The sequence below is a fragment of the Bufo bufo genome, chromosome 10 (genome assembly GCF_905171765.1).
Source record: "Bufo bufo chromosome 10, aBufBuf1.1, whole genome shotgun sequence".
NCBI classification, from domain to species: Eukaryota; Metazoa; Chordata; class Amphibia; order Anura; family Bufonidae; genus Bufo; species Bufo bufo.
The window spans coordinates 142,392,473-142,419,318 of NC_053398.1; the positions used below are offsets into that span (position 1 = coordinate 142,392,473).

At 44.2% G+C, this 26,846-nt stretch overlaps 1 protein-coding gene across 3 annotated transcripts in view; it reads right to left on the minus strand.

Annotated features, from left to right (window-relative positions):
• PMFBP1 (polyamine modulated factor 1 binding protein 1) overlaps nt 1-26,846 on the minus strand; it is a 140,043-nt gene that overhangs the window by 34,911 nt on the left and 78,286 nt on the right. For 2 of the 3 annotated variants that reach the window (XM_040409343.1, XM_040409344.1), the window contains exons 6-18: nt 22,973-23,119; nt 22,824-22,886; nt 18,061-18,144; nt 17,813-17,959; nt 7,164-7,247; nt 6,917-7,090; nt 5,416-5,604; nt 5,130-5,288; nt 4,970-5,053; nt 2,504-2,650; nt 1,453-1,599; nt 732-911; nt 550-633 (exon numbers count right to left, since the gene is read on the minus strand). In XM_040409343.1, the coding sequence (XP_040265277.1) occupies nt 550-633; nt 732-911; nt 1,453-1,599; nt 2,504-2,650; nt 4,970-5,053; nt 5,130-5,288; nt 5,416-5,604; nt 6,917-7,090; nt 7,164-7,247; nt 17,813-17,959; nt 18,061-18,144; nt 22,824-22,886; nt 22,973-23,119 (1,689 nt within the window). The remainder of the gene's footprint in view (nt 1-549; nt 634-731; nt 912-1,452; nt 1,600-2,503; nt 2,651-4,969; nt 5,054-5,129; nt 5,289-5,415; nt 5,605-6,916; nt 7,091-7,163; nt 7,248-17,812; nt 17,960-18,060; nt 18,145-22,823; nt 22,887-22,972; nt 23,120-26,846) is intronic. The other variant, XM_040409345.1, reaches the window with a different exon arrangement.

Genomic DNA, 26,846 nt, shown 5'->3' on the forward strand with positions numbered 1-26,846 from the left:
CGCTCGGTGAGCGCTGTGTCTGCAGCGATCGTGAAGGCAGGGACACCTGGGCACTGTCCCTGCCTTGTCTTAGGGTTGCCCTGCTGTCACTGACAGCGGGCAACCCGATCAGCAGCTGCACGATTAGCGTGCAGCTGCGATTTCTGACAGGACGTTCTAAAACGTGCTGTCAGAAATAGACGTCCACCCATAGGACGTTTATATCCTATGGGCGGACGTGAGGCGGTTAATGTATTTTAAAGGAAATCTGTCAGCAGTTTTGTAGATACAACACTGCTGATATAGTAAGGGCTCTGTCTTTGGTTTTAGTGAACGCTTCCCTCCACAGTGAGTGATGGCTCTAGTGATCTCTTGGTTGGTTGCTACAGTCACCACTCACAGCACTTGCTGAAATGGAGCAAGCAAAAATCGTAATTTGATTTTTCAGCATTAAAACCAAGGACGGAGGAATATCACCTCCTGTCCTTAGCCATACTATGTCAGTCAGCAGTTTAGTAAAAGATCCCCTTTAATGTAAGGTCACCCACATTCACCATGTTAATGCAGTACCTCGTTTCTGCATGATCCAAGCTCTTCCTTTGCTGTTGACAACTCTTGTTGGAGAGCTTCAATAGTTTTCTCTCGCTGCCGAACCTGGAACACAGGGTTAGCAAACACTTTTGTAAAACATGTTCTGGATCTAGGGGTTCTCTAGTGTGGCAACACAACTAAGGTTATACAAACTCTTATACCTCCGCCTCTGCCTCCTTGCTGCACTCTTCTTTCTCCTGGCTGGCATTTTGCAAAGCATCCTGTGAAACTTGCAACTCTTCCTTGAGGGATTCAATTTCTGAGTCTTTCTTGGTAATGTCAAGCTGCAAAAACTCCACCTTGTGAAGAGCCTCGCTGAGCTGCTTTTCACTTTCAGTCAGCTGTAGGAAAAAAAAGATCAGAGAAAAGAAAAGTAGCAAGAGAAGTTATGGGATAGTACTTTTAGGAAGAATGGTGGCAGAGAAAACAAACAGCAAACGAAGCAGGGGATAAGGGCAGCAGACGAAAGGGAGATATGATGGACTAATGAAGCGAAAACAGTAAGTGCATAAGACAGATTTCAAGGACAGTTTGGTTGTGGAGCAATAAATTTGTCACATTAACCCCTAATACTGAATCTTAAGCAGAGCCTGGGGTGTTGTTCATAGTTGTCACAGAGGTCAGACGTTTTAGCACTACCACTCCCTTAGGCTGAAGTGCCCTCCACTCTGCATTGAGCAGCTCCTTCAACAGAGGTTGGGGAGCAGCACTATGCAGAGAGTGGAAAGCACTTCAGCATGAGGGACCACACCCCAGGTATGATTTTACTGATTTCCAGTCGTCCATTTAATCCCTTTAGCAGCTCAGAGTGGTCAAAACTGTTGACAGACTCAGCTTAAGGATGGACAATGGATGAAGCAATAGCAATATCATCAGATATACCTCTTTTTGAAGTTGTTGAACTTTGCTCTGGAGAGAATCTCTTTCCTCCTGGGTCAGCGTTATCTTCTCTTTAGCAGTCTCCTGTTCGGACTCACATGTTGCAAGCTGAGCTTCTAGTCTCTCTCTTGTTCTAGTCTGTGCCTGCATCTATTCACAGACACACGACAGAGGAAGGTAAAATGAGGAAACATTGTTATATGTACATTGGTCTAATCAAAATTCTAAGGCCATGGTTTAATCTCTGGTGATTGTTTCCAACAGGCTGTCTCGATAGAGAAGAGTCTGCCGGAGTTCACCGGATCCGGCATTGGCAGATTCTCCAGATCACTGCCGGATCCCGATTGACTATAATGGGGTCAGGTGGTGATCCAGCCACTTTCCGACATAAATACTGGGTTTCGGCCGGACAAAAGCCGTTGCATGCAACGTTTTTTTTTTTCTGGCTGACAGCCGGCATTTGTGGCGGATCAGGCAGCTGGAGATGTGAGACTTTATAGGCTACTTTCACACTTGTGGCAGAGTGATCCGACAACCAGTTCTGTCGCCGGAACTGCCTGCCGAATCAGTCTCACAAATGCATTGCAAGAACGGATCTGTCTCTCCATTTGTCACACAGATAAACGGATCCGTTTCTATTTTTCTTTCACATTTTTACTGGTCTGTGCATGCACAGACCGGAAGTATGGATCTGGCATTCCGGTATTTTTAATGCCGGATCTGGCACTAATACATTTCAATGTAAATTCATGCCGGATCTGGCAACTGATCTGGAATTTTGGACGAAGAGAATACCGCAGCATGCTGCGGTATTTCCTCCGTCCAAAACGCCATTCAATGACTGAACTGAAGGCATCCTGAACGGATTTCTCTCCATTCAGAATGCATGGGAATGAAACTGATCAGTTCTTTTCCGGTATTGAGCCCCTATGACGGAACTCAGTGCCAGAAAAGAAAAACGCTAGTGTGAAAGTACCCTAAGGCATATTACATCCAGAAGTGCTGTTGTACTAGAGCTCATTCACAAGCCAGCTAGTGCTTCGTGGCCTTGTACCTTCTGTTCTGCATCCTCCTTTTGGATATTTAGTTCTCGTATCTCCCTCTCTATCTTCAGCATGATCTCAGTCTGTGAAGTCTTCTCTGCCTGACATCGTGAGAGCTCCTCCTGAAGACCCATCCTTGTGGTCTCCAGATGTTGGACCTGAATAACAATAACATGTCGTGCCTTTTCATAGGTAAATGCATTGATATCCAAATTATTCTAGTAAAGATGAATGTTCATTGCCTTTATGAGCCATGCTCGACTATAGTTACAATTTTGTATGTCTTGAGTAGACCAGTAAGGTCGTACAAAAGGTTTCTACTTTTTAGTGTTATTCTTCTCATGAATGTACCAATCTGAGAAGAATCCTCCTTGTCTACTTATAAATTTATGACGGGAGATAAAGATAAGCTCTATGCAGCTGGTGATAATTACCTATACAATTAGGCATTTATTAATGAAGCAAAATATATAATATTCATGTATTCATTTAATGAGCCTTAGTTAGTCCTTAGCATAAGACAATCAGTAGGACATATATATATATATATATATATATATATAATTTGTTTATATTATATGGTTATATGTTACGAAGACAACATGTATCCAGTATATTATATATATTTCTCATTAGGAGAATATTTGTCTCTAAAAGAGTGTCTGTAAAGATGTGTGTTTTGTAACAATTATTCACATCTTTGGTGTGACAGGAGGTACTGATATCTCTGTGAGAAAACAAGGCCATTCATATAATCATCATGGTCCATAAATCAACAGTGTGAGAAACATTCAGAGAGACGCCTAGAGGTCTGTCTCTAATTGCTACAAGTGTCAGAATTAATCCCTATGGCTTTGAATTAAAGCTTCTAAGGTCAAATGTATAAAATACATTTTATTCAGACTTACATACGTTAACCCTTTATACTATGATGCAAATAGCTTATACAGCAGTGCCACCTAGGTATCAGTAGGTGACATTACAACAGTAGCAAAAGTGCATTCTGGGTAAGGTTATGATGTCACATTTTTTTTCAATGGTCACGCCCATCCGACAATGATTGGAAAGTTCCAAACTAGGAAGGTGTGTCTAACTGATGAGTTTGTGATCATAAGCCATACACAGAGGGAGGAGAAAGGAGAAGAGAAGTGGCGCTCTCTAGAGGGGTCTATCAAGATGAAAGCCATAGTGAGATGCGCTATGATGGACCACGCAGCTTTCCTAGGAGCAGAAGTGAGATTCCTACTAGGACTTAGTAATAGACACAGAAAATGATATTTCATTTTATTAAGACTAATTTGATAGTGTGGGTGAAATTATACCATCTAGATTGGCGAATAAATAAATAATTAAATTAATCGATCATCTCCATATTGAGATGTAGTCTTAGGATATTGTGAGGCTTCATTCTACCTGCAGAAGAATCTAGACTCATAATCTAGCAAAGCATTAAATGATTGCATATATCATTCTTCGCCAAGCTAAGTGATGGATTCCCACAGGAAAGACAGTCCTTCCCATTTAAGATCCTAGATCCCTGTTTTTTGTCTTAGTCTTACCAAAGTCATATATGTGAAAATAGTCCAGGATGGGGTGGAAGGATACAGTTATCTCTTCTAAGTTATATCCTTGGATGGATTTGCCCATCTTGAAGTCATGTGATGTGTAGTTGGTTAGAGGGGGGTGGAATGTATTTAGCATTCTATAATGATGTCTAGGATTAGCCATGCCCATCTTGATATCATGAGGTTTTCTCTGAACAGAAGTGATATATATAACTTATGTTCCTACTTTGATATCCTAACCTAATAATAGCTTGGTTATAATGTGACAAGTTATTTCCACTCACATGTATTGTTAAGCTTGTAATGCTTTATATTAACGGTATATATATTCATTTGCATGTATCATTGTGTTTATTTACTTATATATGTTTATAACCTTGTAAGCAATAAATCTGCATATTATTGTGTATTATTGTATACTGCAGAACTACATGTTTATCATTAACGTCATCTCACGTCAAAAGAACTTATTTATCTGAGGAAATAGTCGGCCTCAGATGTGAATTGTATCAATTAGGTTGACTACAATTCACCAGGTCATGATTTTAAGAATTTATGACAAATTTTATACATTTTAATTTTTTATGGTTAATTATTTTTATGACCATAATTAATAATTCTTAATTGAATTATTACCCCCCGACAAACAGTAATAGAAAGGATGGAACAGACTTCGTCAGAGCTGTACAGTTCAGTATTACTTAGGTTTCTGCATTGTAACAAAGGCTAATTACTGCCATAATGTAAATGAATAAATGACAAGTGTGGTGCACTAAAAGATTCACCTATTCAATTTTATGGAAACTGTTACATGGGACTGCCACTCTAGAGATGGACAAAAGCTGGATGACAATGTCTGTAGTCATACCACAAGGGGGGATTTTCTGTTACCACTATTTCGGTCATCCTTACCTTATCCTCTGTATGCTGCAGTTGTCGCCTCAGGCCCTGCACCTCTTTACGCAGCCGTTCCACCTGCTGCTCCTTCTGGTTTAACTAAGAGAAAAATAGATATGGCTGCAGTTACTGGTGTTTCATGTGTAAACCACACAGCAGACAAGTGTCTATGTACCTTGCTCTCATGTAAATTGTGTTGCTCACTTAAAGCCAAGCTTTGGGTCTCAAGCTCGGCGTGCAGGGCTCCGGTCTCCTGTTCTAAACGCTGGCTATGTTCATGCAGCCGAAGTTTTTCTTCCTGCAGCTCCTGCAGTGATTGCTCCTGACTAACAAGCTGTAATTAAATGAGAACCATTAGGAAGCTATTCAGAGCCATAAACAAGACTCTAATAGTAAGTACTGCGTCATACAACAACCATTCTACGGCTCTGAGCCATATTATATCTATAGCAGTGCCGGACCTGCTCTCGAGCTCGGTGAAGACTTTCCAGAATGTTCCGATGCTCCCTCTGCAGCTCTGTATTCTTCCTCTCCTGCCCCAAAACTCGGTCCTGCAGCTCCAATGCTTCTCTCTGAGAACTGCTGTACCTACCCCGCAGAGACGCTGCCTCCGCCTGCGCACTCTGCAGCTCCTCCTGATTGGAGGTCAGCTGCAAGGAAAAATAAAGTCAGTGTGATAATTGGTGCACGCATATGTATCCGTGTTTCCCACCAATTCTGGGTCGGATTTGCTTTACTGTTATAGCCATTTACTCCTGCATGCAAAAACATACAATGTCACTTGTAAGGCTACTTTCACACGCACGTTTGGTGCGGATCCGTTCAGATAATACAAATGTCTGCATCCGTTCAGAACGGATCAGTTTGTATTATCTTTAACATAGCCAAGACGGATCCATCTTGAACACCATTCAAAGTCAATAGAGAACGGATCAGTTTTCTATTGTGTCATAGAAAATGGATCCGTCACCATTGACTTACATTGCGTGTCAGAACGGATCCGTTTGGCTGAGTTTCTACAGACGGACACCAAAATGCTGCAAGCAGCGTTTTGGTGTCCGCCTCCAAAGCGGAATGGAGATGGAACGGAGGCAAACTGATGCATTCTGAGCGGATCCTCTTCTAAACAGAATGCATTAGGGCAAAACAGATCCGTTTTGGACCACTTGTGAGAGCCCTGAACGGATCTCACAAACGGAAAGCCATAACGCCAGTGTGAAAGTAGCCTAAGAGATATGTGCACATTGCTTACTTCTAAACTAGTAAATAGGTTTCCTTAAAAACCAGAATACCTATACTTAGGTTACCTTCTTTGGTCAACACATTAAAATATCTGTGGAGCCATGTCTTATCACCGTCACCCAGCTTTTCCATACTCTGAAAGGGGTTGTGCCCCTTTCCACAGGATAGGGAATAAGTGTTTGATCTCTGGGAGTCTGACAACTAGGACCACCAGTGATCATAAGAATGGGGGTCCGCAAGAGCTGCTGAACTTCCCCATGAGAATGGCACAGTGCATCCTTCGCTCCAATAACTTCTTTGGGACTGCAGAGTACATTGCTTGCAGCACTTGGGGTGCCCCATTCTCGTGATTACTGGGGATCCCAGTGGTCGGACCCACTGTGGATTAGGGGATAAGTGTTATTAATGGCACAACCCTTTTAATTGGCAAAGCTGGTAAGCAATATAGCAATTTGTAAGATAGTTTTAGAACTGAAGGGTTCTATTTAATGGGGATTGTTAGGCTTTACAGGGAGGACACCATTAGAAGAATTCACATTAATATTAGGCCTCATTACAAACTGGTCATTCACCCTGTGCTATATTAGGGTTACATACTGACAGTGCCTGTGCAACAACCAGTCTCAAAGAAAAACGTGAATTAAGTGCATCTGCAATGCTCCTGATTACTGGAATTTTTGGAGGTTTGCGAAGGCACATTTACATGAGAGATGCACTAACCAGGAGCTTTGTGTCCTGCATCTCTGCTCTCATCCTGTGAATTAATGTCAGATGTTCACGCTCCGCATTCTCTGCTCTGTGAAGTCTTTGGTCATGTCTCTGGTGCAGCTCCCAGGCAGGCGGTGCCTGCTCCTCTCGTGATATGTACAGGGACTCTTCCCTTATTTTGTCTATCTGCACAGAAACCATATCAGTACCAGACCACAAAATAGATATTGCTTTAACCACAGGTAGAACATTTCCTTACTTCAGCTTCTAGTTCTCGTTGACGGACCCTTAGAACAAAGTTTTCCCCCTCAAGCTGCGTCAGACGCAAGTTATATTCAGAGAGCTGTAAATTAGAAAAACATCCTATAAATAATGCACAAATATTGTTGAAGATAAGTAGTCCAGGGGAACTCAGAAGGGGAGGTCAAGAAAGTACAAATTGCATGCGGATGTCAGCCTGGATGGCATTGAACCCTTAAAAAAAAGCAGGAGAGATAAATACAGTCAGTGTAATAAAATGGAAGGCGAGAGATTTAATAACAGTATATTATAGAAACCTCGAACCTTTCCATCTGTGCCGAAGTGATCTCAATGCACATCATGGGCAGCATGGTGGCTCAGTGGTTGGCACTGGTTCTAGGTTCAAATCTGACCAAGGTCATGTTTGTATGTTCTCCCTGTGTTTGTGTGGGGTTCCTCCAGGTTCTCTGGTTTTCTCCCGCAGTCCAATCGACTGTGGAGTGCAGCTTTTTTCTGGTGTGGTCCGTCAGGGGCCTCGCCAGAATACTATAGTGGGGCGCGAACCCCCTATAGTACCCGGCGGTGCCCAGGAAGGACATCACCTGGTTCTTGTCCCGGATGATGAGCCAGGATGCGCTGGCATCCACACATCCCAAAGCTTCCTCGCCTGCCCGGGGCCCCTCGCTTATGCCCAGCTGGCACTTTCCTGGCGTAAGGGTCAAGCCTGCCTGGCAGATCTGCCCGAGCATCTCGATATGGCAATATCACCGTTTCTTAATTACCGCGGTATATTAGTGACATCATAGGAGTGATCGCACTTGCACTGACCGCTTCTAAAACATCTGCGTCCGGCTGCCTGCGCACATTGCCTGCCAGTTCTCACTGCAATCGCCCCCGCCTCGTCCTACTTTACCTGGACTCCACCCACCGACCCGAGAACTGGCACTCATAGGCCACCCTGAAGGCCCAAACTTTAGCAGCCAATGAGAGAGGAGAAAAGACAACAGCATCATCATAGGCCAGCTGTGAGCCAGGCCGGTACCATTGTCCACACATGCGGAAAACACATGCGGACTAGGGTAATGTCTCCTAGGTAATACCATCTCCTATCCTATATTACCGTCTATTGGCAGGCTCATCGGTTTTTGCAGCAGCCCCTGCATATGGCAGTGCCAGCCCTAGCGTTGAGAAATAGCACCGAAAAGAAAAATATACCACTTTACCATTTACTGCCCCCCATATACACATGAACGCCCGACCCCTCCCCATATACAGTGTACAGCACCCGGCCACCCCTGTATACAGTGTACTTTGTACAGTGCACATAGATGGGGAATGTACTAGACCCAAGGGGAATATACAGGTCATGAGTCCCACCAGTATAAGCCCCGTACAGTATAACGTCTCCTTGTGGCCACCATACAGTATAACATCTCCTTGTGGCTGCCCCCATACAGTATAACTTCTCCTTGTGGCTGCCCCCATACAGTATAACTTCTCCTTGTGGCTGCCCCCATACAGTATAATGTCTCCTTGTGGCGGCCCCCATACAGTATAAGGTCTCCTTGTGGCGGCCCCCATACAGTATAGCGTCTCCTTGTGGCGGCCCCCATACAGTATAACGTCTCCTTGTGGCGGCCCCCATACAGTATAGCATCTCCTTGTGGCGGCCCCCATACAGTATAATGTCTCCTTGTGGCTGCCCCCATACAGTATAACTTCTCCTTGTGGCGGCCCCCATACAGTATAATGTCTCCTTGTGGCTGCCCCCATACAGTATAGCGTCTCCTTGTGGCTGCCCCCATACAGTATAATGTCTCCTTGTGGCTGCCCCCATACAGTATAAATGTCTCCTGGTGTTTTTTTTCTTTTAAACGGGTATTTATCACAATAAATTTCTTAATATCGTTATCATCTGAATATTTTTGATATCGCCCAACCCTAGATATACTGCCACCAGTTTCTCCTTTGATATAAGCCCGGTCCCCTAAGGCTACTTACATATTCGCGTTTGGTGCGGATCCGTCATGGATCTGCACATACGTATCCGCACCGATAATACAACCGCATGCATCCGTTCAGAACGGATCCGTTTGTATTATCTTTAACATTGGCCAAACGGATCCGTCTTGAACACCATTGAAAGTCAATGGGGGCGGATCCGTTTTGCATTGTGTCAGTCAAAACGCATTCGTCCCCATTGACTTACATTGTGTGGATCCCTTTACCTCCGCATCGTCAGGCGGACACCAAAATGCTGCAAGCAGCGTTATGGTCTCCACCTCCAGAGTGCAATGGAGGCGGAACGGAGGCAAACTGATGCATTCTGAACGGATCCTTTTCAATTCAAAATGCATTAGGGCAAAACTGATCCGTTTTGGAACACTTGAGAGCCCTGAAACAGATCTCGCAAACGGAAACCAAAACGCCAGTGTGAAAGTAGCCTAACAGGATTATACAGGGTGAGAAACCAACCCGCAGTAGCGTCTAACTAGGCCAAAACACGGACGTGGGGATTCGTCATCGATATACAAGACAGCACAATAACACTATACACACAAAGAATATACACAGTGGTCTGAGGTTGCAAATACAGGTAGTAGGGTAAAAACAGGATTAAACAGAGCAAAAAGTCAGTTTACCAGATGAATGAGTCATTTGGGTTGTGATGAGTTCTTAGCTGTAGTCACATGGGAGGCAGTGATGTCAGCAGTTTGCAGGTCCCCCTAAACACATGGCACGATGTGACCCCCTGCAGAGAAAAGACACGCCCGCTTGCGGGCACGAGCCTTTTGATCTGTAGCCGACCCCTTCCCTCCCAGCCTCTGGGAGGAGTCCACTCCCCCTCTTCTGGGGCTGGCAGCAAATGAGCCACAAAACAGATTAGGGCTTATGGCTCCACATCAGAATGTCGCAGGGAGGTGGTTCTGGGACCAATGGATCCCCCTGGGTTCCAGCTACCAGTAGAGTCCAAGCATGGTAGCGTTATTTGGTTTCTGTGGGGAGATATGTATATCTCCCCTCCATGGCATCCCACCACCAAACTATGACCACGGGCCTGTTCATCGTGGCCACAGGGACACAAATATGTATCTGGTTTATGCCTGTGATTGACAAACGAATCATAATTCCTTATGAATCGCCGGTTCCATGATGTCTGATAAATTTGATTGAAGTGGTGAATGGCTTAGACCCCCTACAGGGAGGTTTTTCCTGTTCCATCAGCTGGGTTCCTGGCTGGCTGAAGTAGGTGCTATGTGTAAGCAAGTGGCTTGTTTAAAGCCAGAACCCCCTGCAGTGCTCCTCCCTCTGCTATCAGACAGCAGGTGGCTGGTGTGAGAACATGACTGACATTAAATAATAATCCATATCCCTCACAGTACCCTTTCAATATGGATGTTTTTTTTATCAAGTGTGCTCTGCAAACCCTACAGTTAGATACAGAGCTGAATGATAATAAAATCCTGCCAGACAAGAAGTAGTGAAATGAGAAAATTACGTGCTTCTAAAATTACGTTTAATAGTCGAAATGGGGTAATAGGATAAACCTATTGATACACAGTGTTACACTCACCTGACAATAACAATATATCAAATACACAAGCGGGTGGTATGGGTATAGGCATATTCTTTGGGGGAGGCATTATGTATTGGACTGGGTGGTTGAAAAAGTCTATCCCTACCCGTCCCTTAAAGAGAATCTGCCCAGGGATGCCCCCTAATGGTGGAGGCACCCAGTCCCTGTGCCTATATAGATAGATAGATAGATACCCAGTATAGCAATATATAATGCTCATGCTACCAAAAGATATTTATTAGCGACCCCAACGCGTTTCTTCCACAACACGCGGTTCATCAGGGGGTAATTAATCAAATATTCAAGTAAGGATAATACTCTAGATATACAAAGATAATACTCTAGATATACAAAGAAGAAAGATACTTAGCGTCTCTGAAGTCAATGTGAGAAATAAGATGGAGCAGAAGTGCCATTCGATGTGAAAAGCTGAACAAGGAGACAGGCAAAAAAATCACCATCATATTACAATACGCTCCTGATCAATTGATATTTAGTACATCTGCAACGCCATACTTACTGGCAACGATCTCACACAACCCGACCCATTGATGATATGGGGAGCTCTGCTAGCTAGTGACCGCCGCCAGCACTCTGAGATTTAAACGCAGGCGCCAAGCAACATTTCCGGACGCCAGAAGGAAATTGATCAGGAGCGTATTGTAATATGATGGTGATTTTTTGCCTGTCTCCTTGTTCAGCTTTTCACATCGACTGGCACTTCTGCTCCATCTTATTTCTCACATTGACTTCAGTGAAGCTAAGTATCTTTCTTCTTTGTATATCTAGAGTATTATCCCTACTTGAATATTTTTTTTTTAAATCAATTCATTTTTATTGAAACAATAAATACAGCATATTACACCAAACACTTCGTTGTTTTTTTTTCTTTCTTGCATTATCCACCATGTGAAATCAGAGTACAACAGTAACCGTACCAATAATGACACACAGTTTATCCAATATCAGTACAAATGTGTATACATGCTAAAACATAGATTTGAAACAAAGGATCATACATATCAAATCCCCCCCGAATCCCTCCTTGCCTAACTCTCCCTTCCCTTATAACTAGTCTTGATTTGACGAGCCTATATAACCACATGAGTGTGAGATAACCAATCACTCCACAATTTTTCAAACTTCTGCGGACATCCTCTCTTCACATACACCCCTTTCTCAAGTATCATCATGTCATTCACCTTCCGTTCAAATTCACCCAGTGTAGGCGGACTTCCCTGGATCCACCTCATGGCAATCAGTTTCCTGGCCACATATAGCAACCTCCCAACAGCTACCTTAACCGACTCATTTCCTCCAATCTCCGACACATATCCTAGTACACACACCTTTGGGTCCTTTTGGATTCTCAATGTCATTCTACTATTAATCATATTTCTTACCTCCTCCCAATAATTACCAATTACTGGGCACGACCACAGCATATGCAACAGATCCGCTCCCTCTTCCATACATTTTGGACACCTGTCATCAATTCTTACTCCAACCTTTTTTAGAAACACCAGTGTTTTGTATACTCTATGTATAATAAACAGCTGGGATAATTTGCCCTGTTCGCTCAAGGACACCTTGGGGACTCCTTCCAATATATCTTCCCACTTGTCTTTAGACATAACCCCCACGTCAGCCTCCCATTTTTTCATTCTTGTGAGCGGAAACCCCTCCAGGAATTTTCCCAATAAAAGAGCATACAGCTGTGATATCAGCCCTCTTTTCCCTCCTCCTGACGGGAGAACAAGCTTATGAACCACCTCCATTTGAGCAATCGCACATCCTTTCCGCAGTGTGACCCCAAGGGCATGCCTCATTTGGAGATATTGATAAAACCATCCCTTAGGAACATTAAATTCCTGCTGCAGGTTTTGAAATGTCTTACATACCTTATCCTTGATTAATTGGCCTATTCTCATCACCCCATAAGTTTCCCAATTCCTAAGTCCTGGTATGGCAAAAAATTCGGGCAACAGATGATTCTTTCCAATAGGGGAAAGTTCACTAATTCCACCTACACCTCTTATCTGCTTCACCTTTGCCCAAACTTTTTTCATAAGTTCAATAAGAGGGAGCTTTTCTCTCCCAGCATGCATCCCTGAGCCTTCCAAAATACCCATGAGGTCCCTACTGCCCAACCAATGTTGCAATATCTGCCCTGTCATATCTGTAGCTTGCAACTCAATCCATCCCTTGAAGTGTTGACACTGGGAAGCCAGAAAATAAATCCATGCATTGGGGACAGCCAGGCCCCCTTCCGACTTAGTATATTGCAATGTCTCCAGTTTAATCCTAGCCTGCCCATATTTCCAAGTAAGATCCCTAAATATAGAATGAATTTTCTTAAATCTATCCTGGGGTATCCATACGGGAGCATTATTCAGTATATACAGTAACTGGGGCATCATAACCATTTTTAAAAGATTAACTCTACCTACAACCGAAAGAAAGAGTCTACACCATGACCTTACTTTAAGCCTGAAAGTAGCCAGCAATGGGGATAGATTAAGGTCTTCAAAATCCGATAGTCTCGGTGTTATATATAGTCCCAGATATTTAAATTTATCCACCCATGGCACCAGGCTATTTGCTTGTCTACCTGACAAAGCCTGCCCATCTATTGGCATCAAAGAGGATTTTTGCCAATTTATCTGAAGTCCAGAGAATCTACCAAATCTGTCAATCAATGCCATGGCCGCATCCAGGGACGCACCAGTATCGCCCATAAAAAGCAGAGTATCATCTGCGTACATAGCCACTTTATTGTGCAACCCACCATATCTAAACCCCACTATATTCGTTGATAAGCGAATATGCGCCGCAAGCGGTTCTATTGCAAGAGCAAACAAGGGCGACAATGGGCATCCCTGTCTGGTGCCCCTGGCCAGGGCGAAACAATCTGACAACCCTCCATTAGCCCTAATTCTCGCCTTAGGACCAGAGTATAAGACTTTTACCCACTGAATGAATCGTGCTCCAAAACCCATATTTTCCAAGACCCCCCATAAGTAGCTCCACTCCACACTATCGAACGCCTTAGCAGCGTCAAGGGCAAGCAAGGCTCTGTCACCACAGTTATCCGCCGGAATATTCAAGCTAGCATACAGCCTACGGAGATTAATAGCCGTCGATTTCCCAGGCATAAAACCCGTCTGGTCCGGGTGCACTATAGTCAGAATTACTTTGGACAGCATGTTCGCCAACACCTTCGCCAGGAGCTTAACATCAGCTGTGAGAAGCGAAATTGGTCTGTATGAATCCGGTATTTTAGGATCCTTCCCAGGTTTAGGTATAACCACAATTATAGCTTCCCGCATCGAATGTGGTAGCGAACCTGCCTCCAATGAGTGTTCAAGCACCTTAAGTAATTCAGGAAGTAGTATCCCTTGCAGCTTTTTATACACCTCCACTGGGAGGCCATCAGCTCCAGGCGCCTTACCATTCGCCATACCCCCAAGCGCAGCTTCCAGTTCCTCCAGTGAAATCGGCTCTTCCAGCCTTACTCTATCCTCCTCTGACAGCCTCGATAGCTGTGCCTCCCCTAGGAAATCATTCATAGCCACCTCAGAGCTAGAGCCAGTAGAAGCATACAAAGATAAATAAAAGCTTTTTAGAATATCTAATATTCCTTTCGTGTCCTGGCTACTGTTCCCTCTACTATCTCTCAGTTCCTGAATACAAGAGGAGCCTCTCTGAGCCTGTGATACGACCGACAACAGATGACCTACCTTCTCGCCTTCTTCAAAGGATCTCTGGCGGTAGAAACTTCTCTTTCTCTCAGCCGCCTGCACTAAATGACACCTCAGCTGCTCCTGAGCAACCGCCAGCGCCTCACTGTTACACAGGGTGGGGGATCTACCAAACTCTCTCTCCGCCTCAGCCGCCAGTACATGCGCCTTAACGTCAGCCTCCCTAGACCTAGATTTATGCTTGTTAATTTCTTTTATTAAGACTCCCCTTAGGAATGCTTTCATGGCGTCCCAGACACCCGGTACCGTGGCTGTCCCTGTATTAATAGCAAAAAACTCCTTTATTTCAAGAGATATCCCGGACAGACCTCCCAGCACACTTAGCCAATGTGCGTTACACTTCCACAGCCTCGGTCCCTGTCTGAGCACCCCCAGGCACAAGTCAATCTGCACCAGAGAATGGTCAGACAACGACCGAGGATGATAGACAACATCCTTGACCAGTGGCAGCATTATATCATTAACAAGGGCCAGATCAATACGCGATAGCGAGTGGTGCGTGGCAGATCTGCACGAGAATTCACGCTTATCAGGGTTACGCAGTCTCCATACATCATGCACACCTATTTCACCCATAATATTTCTAAGAGCCACACTCCCCGGTAAACCCCCTGCTCCTTGCACCCGGCATCTATCTAGGGAGTCATTTAGCGTGCAATTAAAGTCCCCAACCAGTAGCCACGGCAACCCAGGGAAGTCCGCCACAAAGTCCATAATCTCTCTTATCAATGGGGATGCAAACGGTGGAGGCACGTACACCGACACAAGCACCACCTGTATTCCATCCACCTTACAGACCACACACACGTATCTACCATCCGCATCCACACATTCCTGCATATGTTCATACCTAATGCTACTATGCACAATCATACTAACCCCTCTAGAGTGAGAAGAATGGGTTGAATGCAACGCATATGTCACCCAATTTTTACTTATCCAGTGTAAATTTTGACCAATCAAATGCGTTTCCTGAAGACAACATATAGCCGGCTGAAACCGCCCCAAGTATTGAAAAACACACTGTCTCTTCCGTGCGTCCGCCATCCCTCTCACATTCCAGCTTAAAACTCTAATCACCTGTGACATGATAGAACTTCAGACCATACTTGGATCTCACATCCCATTCCCACTTCCTCAGCTCATATTTCAAGACCATATCTCTTCCCCCCAACTCCCTACCCAACCTACCACCCCCCTCCCCCCCTTTCCCAATCAGATTACTATAACTGGGGAACATTTTCCCTATGGTATCAACCTTACATATTAAAACTGGGCCATCTGAGAGCAACTTACCCCCCAACATATAATAATCATAACAGATTATAACAACATCTCTCAGGTAGAGAATCCTCTCCACATCTGAAAAGTCCATTTTACTCTCAACAGCCACCTCCCTCCACAGGATCTACCTCGTGGTTGCATTACATAATACACTTCTTAACTGGCGCAACCTTTATAGCAACCCTAGAGTGCAAATGCAAATAAAAATTGAACATAAGAAACTATATCTTAGCCTCCTTCAAGTGTTCGGGGCCCCGCTTCTCAATTGCCGCTCGTGGACGTCCAGCCACTGCGTCGCCTCCTCCGGATCTTCAAAGAATCTGGTGGATCCCAATGCCACCACACGCAGTTTAGCAGGAAACAGCATAGCGTACTGGACTTGTAGAGCTCTCAGCCTTTTCTTTATATCCATAAATCTGCTTCTCCTCCGCTGTACTTCATTGGAATAATCCGGAAATATGGACACTTTCACCCCGTTCAGGACCATCTCCTCATTGTCCCTTGATTGCCGCAGGATAGTGTCCCGGTCTTTAAAGTGCAGGATCTTCGCCAGCATAGGACGAGGTGGTCTGCCTGGCGGGAGCGGCCGCATGGGGACTCTGTGCGCCCGCTCCACCGCATACAGGGAAGATAGACCTTTCTCCTTAAATAACTGATGAAACCATTTCTCCACAAATTCTGTAGCGTTATCTCCCTCCGTCTTTTCTGGCATTCCCACAATCCGCAGGTTGTTCCTTCTGGACCTGTTCTCCAGATCGTCAGTTTTAGCGTATAAAGCAGCTATGTCTTTAGCGGTTGTTTTTGCCGCCATTTGCAGAGGCCGAACATCATCTTCTATATTAGACACCCTTTTCTCTAGTTCAGAGGTGCGTTCAGATATCTTATGTAGGTCGTGTCTGATTATAGACACATCTGACCTCAGGCTGCCAACTTGTACAGAGAGCACCTTCAGGGTACTGTTGCAGCTAGCGACAGCAGCCATAATATCTTTTAATGTGGGCTCTTCATTAGCCGCATCTTTGGGGCCTGCCGTGCTTGTGGCTGGACGTGTAGGGGTTAATGGCGGCCACTCCGCCGCATCCAGGGTCTCCCCCTCCAGGGATCCGTCCTCATGTTCAGAGGAATTCTGCATCTCTGGCTCCTTCTCCTCTGCCCAGTCTCTCGCCCCGCTATCAGCGCGGGCGAACTTACTTAACTTTGCGGCCGCACTCTGGCTCAGTTTGAACTGGGAGGCCGGCCCCTCTTCCTCCTCGACGCCATGCTGGCTCACCTCCGGCCTATCGTATCGCGGCCCTTTGCTTGATTTTCGCGGCATGCCGGGACCCACAAATTCACCCCCGCACTCTTCGGTCTTCACTCACCCACCAGGTAAGCAAAATTGCTTGAAATAGACGCTGCTACCACATATAAATCAGGATACCTGCAGGAGCTGTGAGCGTTGCGTCCTACTCCATACGCTCTCAGGCCACGCCCATGCCTACTTGAATATTTAATTAATTAATTACCCCCTGATGAACCGCGTGTTGCGGAAGAAACGCGCTGGGATCGCTAATAAATATCTTTTGGTAGCGTGAGCATTATATATTGCTATGCTGAGTATCTATATACATGTAGGGTTTTATAGGGTTTGGTCTAGGGCCTAGGCACGGGGACAGGGTGCCTCCACCATTAGGGGACATCCCTGGGCAGAGTCTTTTTAAGGGACGGGTAGGGATAGACTTTTTCAACCACTCAGTCCAGTACATAATGCCTCCCCCAAAGAATATACCTATACCCATACCACCCGCTTGTGTATCTGATATATTGTTATTGTCAGGTGAGTGTAACACTGTGTATCAATAGGTTTATCCTATTACCCCATTTCGACTATTAAAAGGTAATTTTAGAAGCACGTAATTTTCTCATTTCACTTATGCTAAGTTAATTAGTACGTGTCCAATATCGGTTATATTTTTCATTTTTGTATACAGACAAGAAGTAGCACTTGACGGAAAATGGAAATAAAGAACCATAATGTACCACGGTCCGCAGCAGAGTGTCCATTACCTGTCTATGGGCTTCATCTCTCTGGGCAACACTCGTCTTCAGGTCTTTATGAAGCTGCTGTATTCTACCATGTCTCTGCTCCAACTCTTCCTGTCTTTCCCGCAACTCCCGCTGCAGCCTGTACACCTGCTGTTCTTGGGCATCCAACTGAACAAATAAAGTGCCATGACAGTAAGGCACCAGCAGGGGGTATATGTAACAGGTGTACTAGTAGAGAAATAATATGCCAATAACAATGTCATCATTACCTCAGAGGACAGGACATCTTGGGTGTTTTGTAGGGTGAGCTGTTCATTCTGAGCTGCCCGAAGTTCTGCATCTCTTCGATCCAACTGAAAAATAAGGGCGGGAGGATTATTGAAAGCGGGTATTATATTGAAGTAACCTGCAAAAGGCAAATTAATCATGTGTCAAAATGTGTGAAAAAAGGAAAACTTAAAGCGTTCCTCTCACTTCAGCAAAAAGCATTTATCATGTAGAGAAAGTTAATACAAAGCACTTACTAATGTATTGTGTTACTTATCTATTTGGGAAGCTGGTCCGGAGGATCACAAACTCCAGAAAGCCTTTTGCGTGAAGCTGGCCTGCCGACATAAATCTACGGTTGACTGCACTAACTTCAGTATACACTGGCGAAAACCATAACAGCTGATATCAAATGGTGGCGGTAAGCTGCAATTTTAAACACTGTGCACACTGCAGTTTTTTATATATGCAGTCGATGTGTTTTGTGCCCAGGCAGCAAATTTAACAGCTAATATAAAAGTTGTGTTAAACAGTCATCACTTTGAACATTTTCCCCGAATATAAGCGTACACATTGGTGAGAAAGGGGCAAGCTGGAGCAATACAGATACAATTACAATTGACTCAGTGATCGGCAGATACTTCAATGAAATTAAAGTGTTGGGATTTTACAACTAACCTCTGATGATCTACAGCTATGCGGATATCTTCCAGCTGAAACAAAGTGAAATGTTTGTCTCCACCCAATGTATGTTTTATATTACTACAATAATAACTTTGGTTATGTTATTATTTTAAGTTCTGGTACATCTATTGCCGTTTCTTGTCGTTGCATCTTGAAAACGCTACATGTGAGATAAATATCGCATGCTGCAGATTCTTTTTACATTTTAATAGAGGCACACCGTATACACATTTAAAAGAGGACCTTTCATGGTTTTGTATTAATTGTGATAAATACCTTTACTTTGGGGGTACCCCCTGCTGATGCTGCGCCCCCCTTCCCCCACAGTTTTCGCGCTCAGTATGCTAATACCGAGCATCGGTACAGGGAGGAGGAGACGCCAGGGTTTTTTAAATCGGAATCTCCTTCTCCGTGGCTGTGCCACAATCCAATCACAGCGGAGAACGTCACAGCCAGGGAGAGAAAAAAAAAGCTCACCTTCTCCCTGGCTGTGACGCTCTCTGCTGTGATTGGATCGCAGCACAGCCAGGGAGAAGGAGATGCCCATTGAGAAACCCTGGCGTCTCCTCCTCCCTGTACCGATGCTCGGTATTAGCATACTGGGCACGAAAACTGCGGGGCGCAGGAGCAATTAAAAAAAATAATAATCAGGCAGGGTGGCAGCATCAGCGGGGGGTACCCCGCAAGTAAAAGTGTTTATCGCAATTAATACAAAACCATGAAAGATCCTCTTTAAAAAATAAGCTCCATAGAAAAAGATATGGTAACGTTATTGATCTGCGACCTCTATTTCTTTTTTTCTTTATATTTATTTTCCATTAGTATTTTTGCCACTGCTATATTTATTCATTAAATGTGGATCCACATGTGTACATAGCTGCAGGACCCGCAGTTTGATTGACTAACTGGTATGGTTTTATGACATTACACCTATTGTGTTTTTAGGAATCTATCTATCTATGCATCCATTTAAATAATATTTTATTTGCTTTTTTATTTCTATATTAAAAACACATCTGCATATGTTTGTTTTGAGCACCTGCCCATTATTTGCGACTAAGAACCCGGTTTCGCACGGGTATATTTCATCTATTTTATTTAATGTTTGTGTGTGTCATTAAAAGATTAACAGTATCCCCCATAACAGTGACTTCTACAGCACCCCGCCCCTTTAACAGTGAACTCCACAGTCCCCCACCCCTTAACACTGACCCCCCACAGTGCACGGCCACTTTAAAATGGGACAGTCACAGCAGCCCGCCCCTTTAAAAGTGAGTTTCACAGCACCCCACTCCCTTGACAGTGACCTCCTCAGAGGCCCGCCCCCTTAACAGTGACCTCCACATTACCCCGCTGCCTTAACAGTGACCTCACAGGATCCTGCTGCCTTAACAGTGACCTCCACAGCAGTTGCCCCTTTAATAGTGGCTCCTGCCCCTTTAACAGTGACCTCCACAGCACCCTGCCCCTTCAATGCTAGGGCTACACGATGACATGTGTCGCGCAACATTTTGTCTCAACAATTTTTATAATGATAGTCTATGGTGTCGCACTGCGACATGTGACATGCTGCGACTGCGACGCAACAGTTGCAAAAAAATCCATCCAAGATCGTAGTATGTCACAGTGCAACACCATAGACTATCATAAAAATTGTCGAGTGACACATGTAGCAGTGTAGTTGTGCCCTATGTGTCGTGCGACGTCTTGTCGCTGTCAGGATTAAGGACCGCCTTGTCCCTAGTTATTATAATGTTTGCTGTGATATTATATGTTTTATGGTTATATGTCGTAGTGTAACATATTCCGATGTGATTCACACACATTATATATATATATATATATATATATATATATATATATATATATATATATACACACATATATATATATATATATATATATACACACACACATACATACATATACATACACACACACACACACACACACACACTGTATTTAATGTATTTGTATTACAAGGCCAGCAGCCATTTATGAATTGGTTTAAGGCTACATAAAGAGAGAGAGTCGAGCTGCCTGCCTCGTACCTGGGAAAAAGCCAAATTGCTCCCTGGGATGTAGTTAGCACAGAGATGCTAACGAGGATGGGCCCGTTTGCTGGTCACATCTCAGGACAGGGGACTGCAGACTCTCTGGCACCTTTTGTCTGCAGGGGGCTTCCTAACCAGAGAATAACCAATAATTTGTAATCCTTCATAACTTGTTCAGGAGGGGCCGTATGTCCCCAAAATCCAGCTCATCACCTCTGGTATGATGGGGGCAGGCTTCTATTGGCTAATGCAGGTCATATTTTGGGAATATCTCAGGAACGGTACGTTCAGACCCGTTCTAAAACCTCCCTAGACACCTGATGTACCTGTGTTCCAAATTTGGTGAAGATCGCTCCAGTCGTTTGGTCGCGCATAAAGAACAGACACACGTCGGGACAGACAGAAACTCATTGTGTACCAGCATGTTACCTCCACAGTATTCTTTTCCAGATAGTAAGTGATATGTGCACCAAGTTTAGTAGAAATTGAACAGAGTTTTTGAGTTAAAGAGCAATATGTGTGTAGCAAAAACAGTTGGAGCATACAGACTCCATGAAGCTGCTGTGTAGGGGCGTATGACCCTCACAAGATTTCTTTCCAGGTAGCAAGGGATGTGTATACCACGTTTCGTTAAAATCGATGGTTGCGTTTTTTAAGTGATCGCGGAACATACATACACACACACACACACACACACACACATATATATACATTATATATATTTTGTCCATATTGCTTCCTTTGCTGGCTGAATTTTTCCATCACATTATACACTGCTTGTTTCCATGGTTACAACCACCCTACAATCCATCAGTGGTGGCCGTACAAAGCACCAGCCTACACGCACTGCAGTGGTCCCGGCCACCAGAGAGGTCGGCACTTTTTCCTACAGTGTGCATGCATGGCCACAGCTGATGGATTGCACGATGGTTGTAACCATGGAAACGAGCAGTGTATAATGTGTATAATGCAATGGAAAAATGAATCCAGCCAGCAAAGGAGACACTGAGTAATAACAATACATTCATAAGTGCCTTGTAGTAACTTTCTCAACAGGATAAATGCTATTTGCTGAAGTGAGAGGACTCCTTTAACCCCTTAACGCCCAGCGCTGTAAATGTACAGCACGCTGATCGGGCGGGTGCAGGAGCAGTCACTGATAGCCGGACCCCTGCTGTATGTGCCGGCATCTGTGAAATCATCGATGCTGGCGCATTAACCCCTGCACGGCCGCGGTCAGCACTGTAAGATTATTATTATTATTATAGCGCCATTCATTCCATAGCGCTGTACATATGATAAGTGGTGCACATACATAATACAGAAAATTGCACTAAGCATTAACAAGACTAAAATTCAAAGTAGTAGGGCACACCACCACTTGAGGCCACACGGAGATTTGATACAAAATATTTATTTAGATCAATATAGATGCATAGTGAAACATATAATATAAAGTTTTGACTAAAAAACATAAATATATAAAATTCCTAAAACACAATCAATAATATAATAACATCTGGGTTACAAATGAAATTCTATATGCAACAGTCTCTCCTAAGGGTTAATTGACCCAAATAGTATCCCAGGAGGGGATAATATACATGGAAGACCTCTGCTCTGAATGACAGCTGTAGGGATCTCCTGGTTGGATGCTGTCCTCCAGAAAGGAGGGGCTGTGATGCACCTAAATGCAATGAGCACTTCACAGTGAAGCTCCTCCTCCTGGGTACTTGAAGGAGAAGGACCTGGCAGAAAAAAACTTCATATTCACGTTACCAAAATAATAAAAAACAGCACAAAAAGGTATGATTGTACTGCTCTCCTCAGCTGTCAGCAATTTAGCATGGCCAAAATGCTAACTGACCCCCTTTAACAATAAAATGCAAGCAGCAAAGGTTTTCTGGAGTGGGGGGAAAAATAACAAAATATCAATATCCTATTTATCTCGATTCGATGAATTATCGCTGTATTACCTGTAGCCATAATGTAACATTTTACATTTGTCCTGACATGGACACACATACCTCAGCCTTAAGTAACTCATTACTTTTGGATATGGAGGAGCTTTCTGAAGGACCGCTAGAAACCTGGGGGCAAGAAGTGACCTGGGTATTACACCTCGAGACAATTCTCTGATCAATGCACATGATGCACACAGAATCCAGCTGCTCACCGCTTGGCTCAGAGCTTTCACCTGGTTCTCCAAATGGTGTTTCTCCTGTAGGTGGATGGCCGCCTTTGAGTCCTTCAGAGAGATCTCCTGGTGCAGTGCAGTAATGGTGTCCTGCAGTTCCTGTAAGCGGGCCTCCTTCTCTAGGACCTATGAAGAAATTACAGTTTTCTAATATATTTTATAAACTCCTTGCAAAAGGCAACACAATTGTGGTGTGTGCACATCGTTCTAAAGCCATAGGAAACATCGGACATTTAAAAGGATGGTCTTATGGCGTTTTACAGAGTTGGTAAGTAGCAATGTAGTCATAAGGTGCAGGAAACTATAGAGGAGAGAAGGCAAAAGTGGTGAGGAAACAGCCTTGGAAGTAATATATACGCTGTATAAGGGTATCAGTATATGTAATTTCCCCCCAAGTCTTACATATCATTTCACATTCACTGGAGAAGTATAAGTGTTGGCTTCGCTGTGTGCAGGAGACAATACCTTTAGGGCCGTTTCACAGGAGCGAGTTCATTGCGTAATCCTCCGTTCTAGACTTGTACTGATTTATAATGCTGTGTGCCTATGCCTGACCTTCCTTCTACAGAATCATAGTGAAATCCTTATGTAGAAGGAAGGTCATGCAGCGACACATAACATTATAAATCAGTATAATGCCGTGCGCCCCTGCAAGTCCAGAACGGAGGATGACGCTCACACACAGACCAATGGACTCACTCGTGTGAAACAGCCCTTAGTGTCTGCAGATCCATTTGACTTCACAAGACTTAAAAGGGTTTAACATTATTTCAATATCGATGACCCCTAGGATAAAGGTTCAGACTTAGGCCTCTTTCACACTACAGTATGTCGATTTCAGTGTTTTGCGTTCGGTTTTTTACAGATCCGTTGTTCCGTTTTTTGTTTCCGTTGTGCTTCCGTTTGGCATATACAGTATACAGTAATTACATAGAGAAAATTGGGCTGGGCATAACATTTTCAATAGATGGTTCCGCAAAAAACGGAACGGATACGAAAGACATACGGATGCATTTCCGTATGTGTTCCGTTTTTTTTTTGCGGACCTATTGACTTTAATGGAGCCACGGAACGTGATTTGCGGCCAAATATAGGACATGTTCTATCTTTTAACGGAACGGAAAAACGGAAATACGGAAACGGAATGCATACGGAGTACATTACGTTTTTTTTGCGGACCCATTGAAATGAATGGTTCCGTATACGGAACGCAAAAAACGGCCCGCAAAACGGAAAAAAAATACGGTAGTGTGAAAGAGGCCTAAGGGTCCATTCACAAGTCCGCAATTCTGTTCCGCATTTTGCGAAACGGAATTGCGGACCCATTCATTTCTAAGGGGCCGCACGATGTGCTGCCCGATTTTGGAAATGTGGATCCGCACTTCCGTTCCCGAAAAAAATAGAACATGTCCTATTCTTGATTAGGCATATTCTATTATAGTGCCGGCAAAATGCGGAACGCACATTGCCGGTGTCCGTGTTTTGCAGATCCGCAAAACACACACTGATGTGTGAATGGACCCTTAGGCTACTTTTACACTATCAATAATATTTTCCGGTATTGAGATCCGTCATAGGGTCTCAATACCAGGAAAAAAATGCTTTCATTTTCTCCCCATTCATTGTCAGTGACTGAACGGAACGCTCCAAAATGCATTCCGTTCTCATACTGGAGAACAAACTGCAGCATGCTTCAGTTTTCTTTCCGTCGTGGGATGCGGAGCAAGACGGATCAGTCATGACCCACAATGCAAGTCCATGGGGACGGATCCGTTTTCACTGACACAATCGAAAACAGATCTGTCCCCTGATGACTTTCAATGAAGTTCATGATGGATCCGTCTTGGCTATGTTAAATATAATACACCGGATCTGTTCATAACGGATGCAGATGGTTGTATTATTAGTAAAGGAAGCGTTTTTGCTGAACCCTGCCGGATCCAGCAAAAACGCTAGTATGAAAGTAGCCCAACGGCACCACTGCTGGTCAGCATCAACATCACATCAAACGCTTTCTGGCAGCTCAGTCCCATAGAAGTGAATGGGTCAGAGCTACAATACCAAGCACGGCCACTACACAATGTATGGCGCTGTGTTTGGAATATTATGAAGAGTCTACAGCACGTGTGATGACTCCTGGAGGAGGTGGCAAGAGCTGGACCCCCACTGATTGGATACTGATTATCTACAATATTTTTATGTGGTAAATTGAGTATTTTATTCCTTTCTTACTATGACTTGGGTGCATTATGCGCCAGTGTAAGGGGTATTAAGACTGGTGTCTAAAATGCTAAATGATGCCATATGTGTTTATTGTATGTGTGCTGCATCGGGAGATGCCACATCAGACAACTACATAGAGTGCTAGGCAGAATAAGGTCAGCACTAGGTGCAATCCTAATTGCTCTGCCAGAAAACAACATAAAAATACCACAAAGGTTGGCCTTCCACTGGCGCGTTTCAGTTCGGTTATAGGAGTGGAACAATGAAAATAAATCCTGTGCTGGTTCCATTATATGACAGACACTATGGGCACCCGACGGAGCCCATTCTTACCGTAATGAGGTCCATCAGGTTTCCTTCATGGAGTCCTTGGATTTATTGCACAAATTAGTGCAGCATGCTGTGCTATTCTCTCTGTGCAGGTGTGAACCCCCCATCATTAAATCTCAGTCATTCTGTAGATCATAAGATCTGAAGTGTATTTGCCATTTACATGATGCAGTGAACAGTAATGACATTTAAACAATATGGCACCACCTAGTGTTCACTGGTATAGTAATATGCACATCCACCTCATGAGCAGAATGCTGGTGGTCACACATGCTCAGTCAAATAGCTGTCAGTGAAGGAGCAGAGCCCCTGCGGTACAGCTAAGGAGACTTCTTATGAGGGGATGTAAAGGGGACTATACTGTCAGCAGCCAGAGGGAGAAGGAGACTGATTCTGTCCACAGCCCACTCCCAGCAGCACAAAGGGAGATATATGGAAACTAAATTATGCAAACTTTGTTCTTCTAGAAACGATGCAAATTGCTTTAGAACAGCTATTAACAGCATTTCAGGATACGTGGGATAAGGTTAGGAAACCTCCACTTCCATTACAGAGCACTGACAACTCCTGATCAGCTCTTCCCCAAAGATATAAGCAGGGCACAGACTGTGCAGATCACATATCACAGCCCACACTTCTATCCACCTGTACATGAGCCAAGTCTTGGCAGCGGCTAATGAGTTAGAGGACACTATGAGTGATCTGCATCAGGAGCCATAGGCAACAGCTTGCCATTAGACAGGGCCTCTCTAATGTACTCCGAGTCCATTACTCAGTCATCTATCAGATGGCCGCAGTTCGTCTTGATAGATTCCAGTGCTCTGTGATCTGTAAGGTGCTGCCAGGCAGATGCATTAGAAGTCTGGAGCTGGGAGGACAGAGCAGGGTGAATACATGGCAGTAGCAGCCAGTAAATCTTCCTCTCTCCCAGCAGCTCATAGTAGAAGCTGCAGATTAATAGCAGAGGGATGGAACAGTGTCCACGGAGAACGTGCGAGCAGCCAGAGATCATTCACACCCTCCTCATCTCTACATCATCGTGTGGACACCGATATGGTCACCAATCATAGTTCTTTATGGAAGCAGAAATCATTGCTCCTCCAGCAGAAGGGAATGGCAAAAGTTACACATTTCTATTACAAACAGATTAGAATCTAAGAGAGTATTTCCACTACAAATCTTCAGCCATTTATTGGTTTCTGGAAAAGCTGGGTGAGGATCCTTATGACCACTGCTACAGGAGGTGGTCACCCAGCTTTCCAATGCCCCCGATACTCAGCCTACAAATGCAGAGACGTCC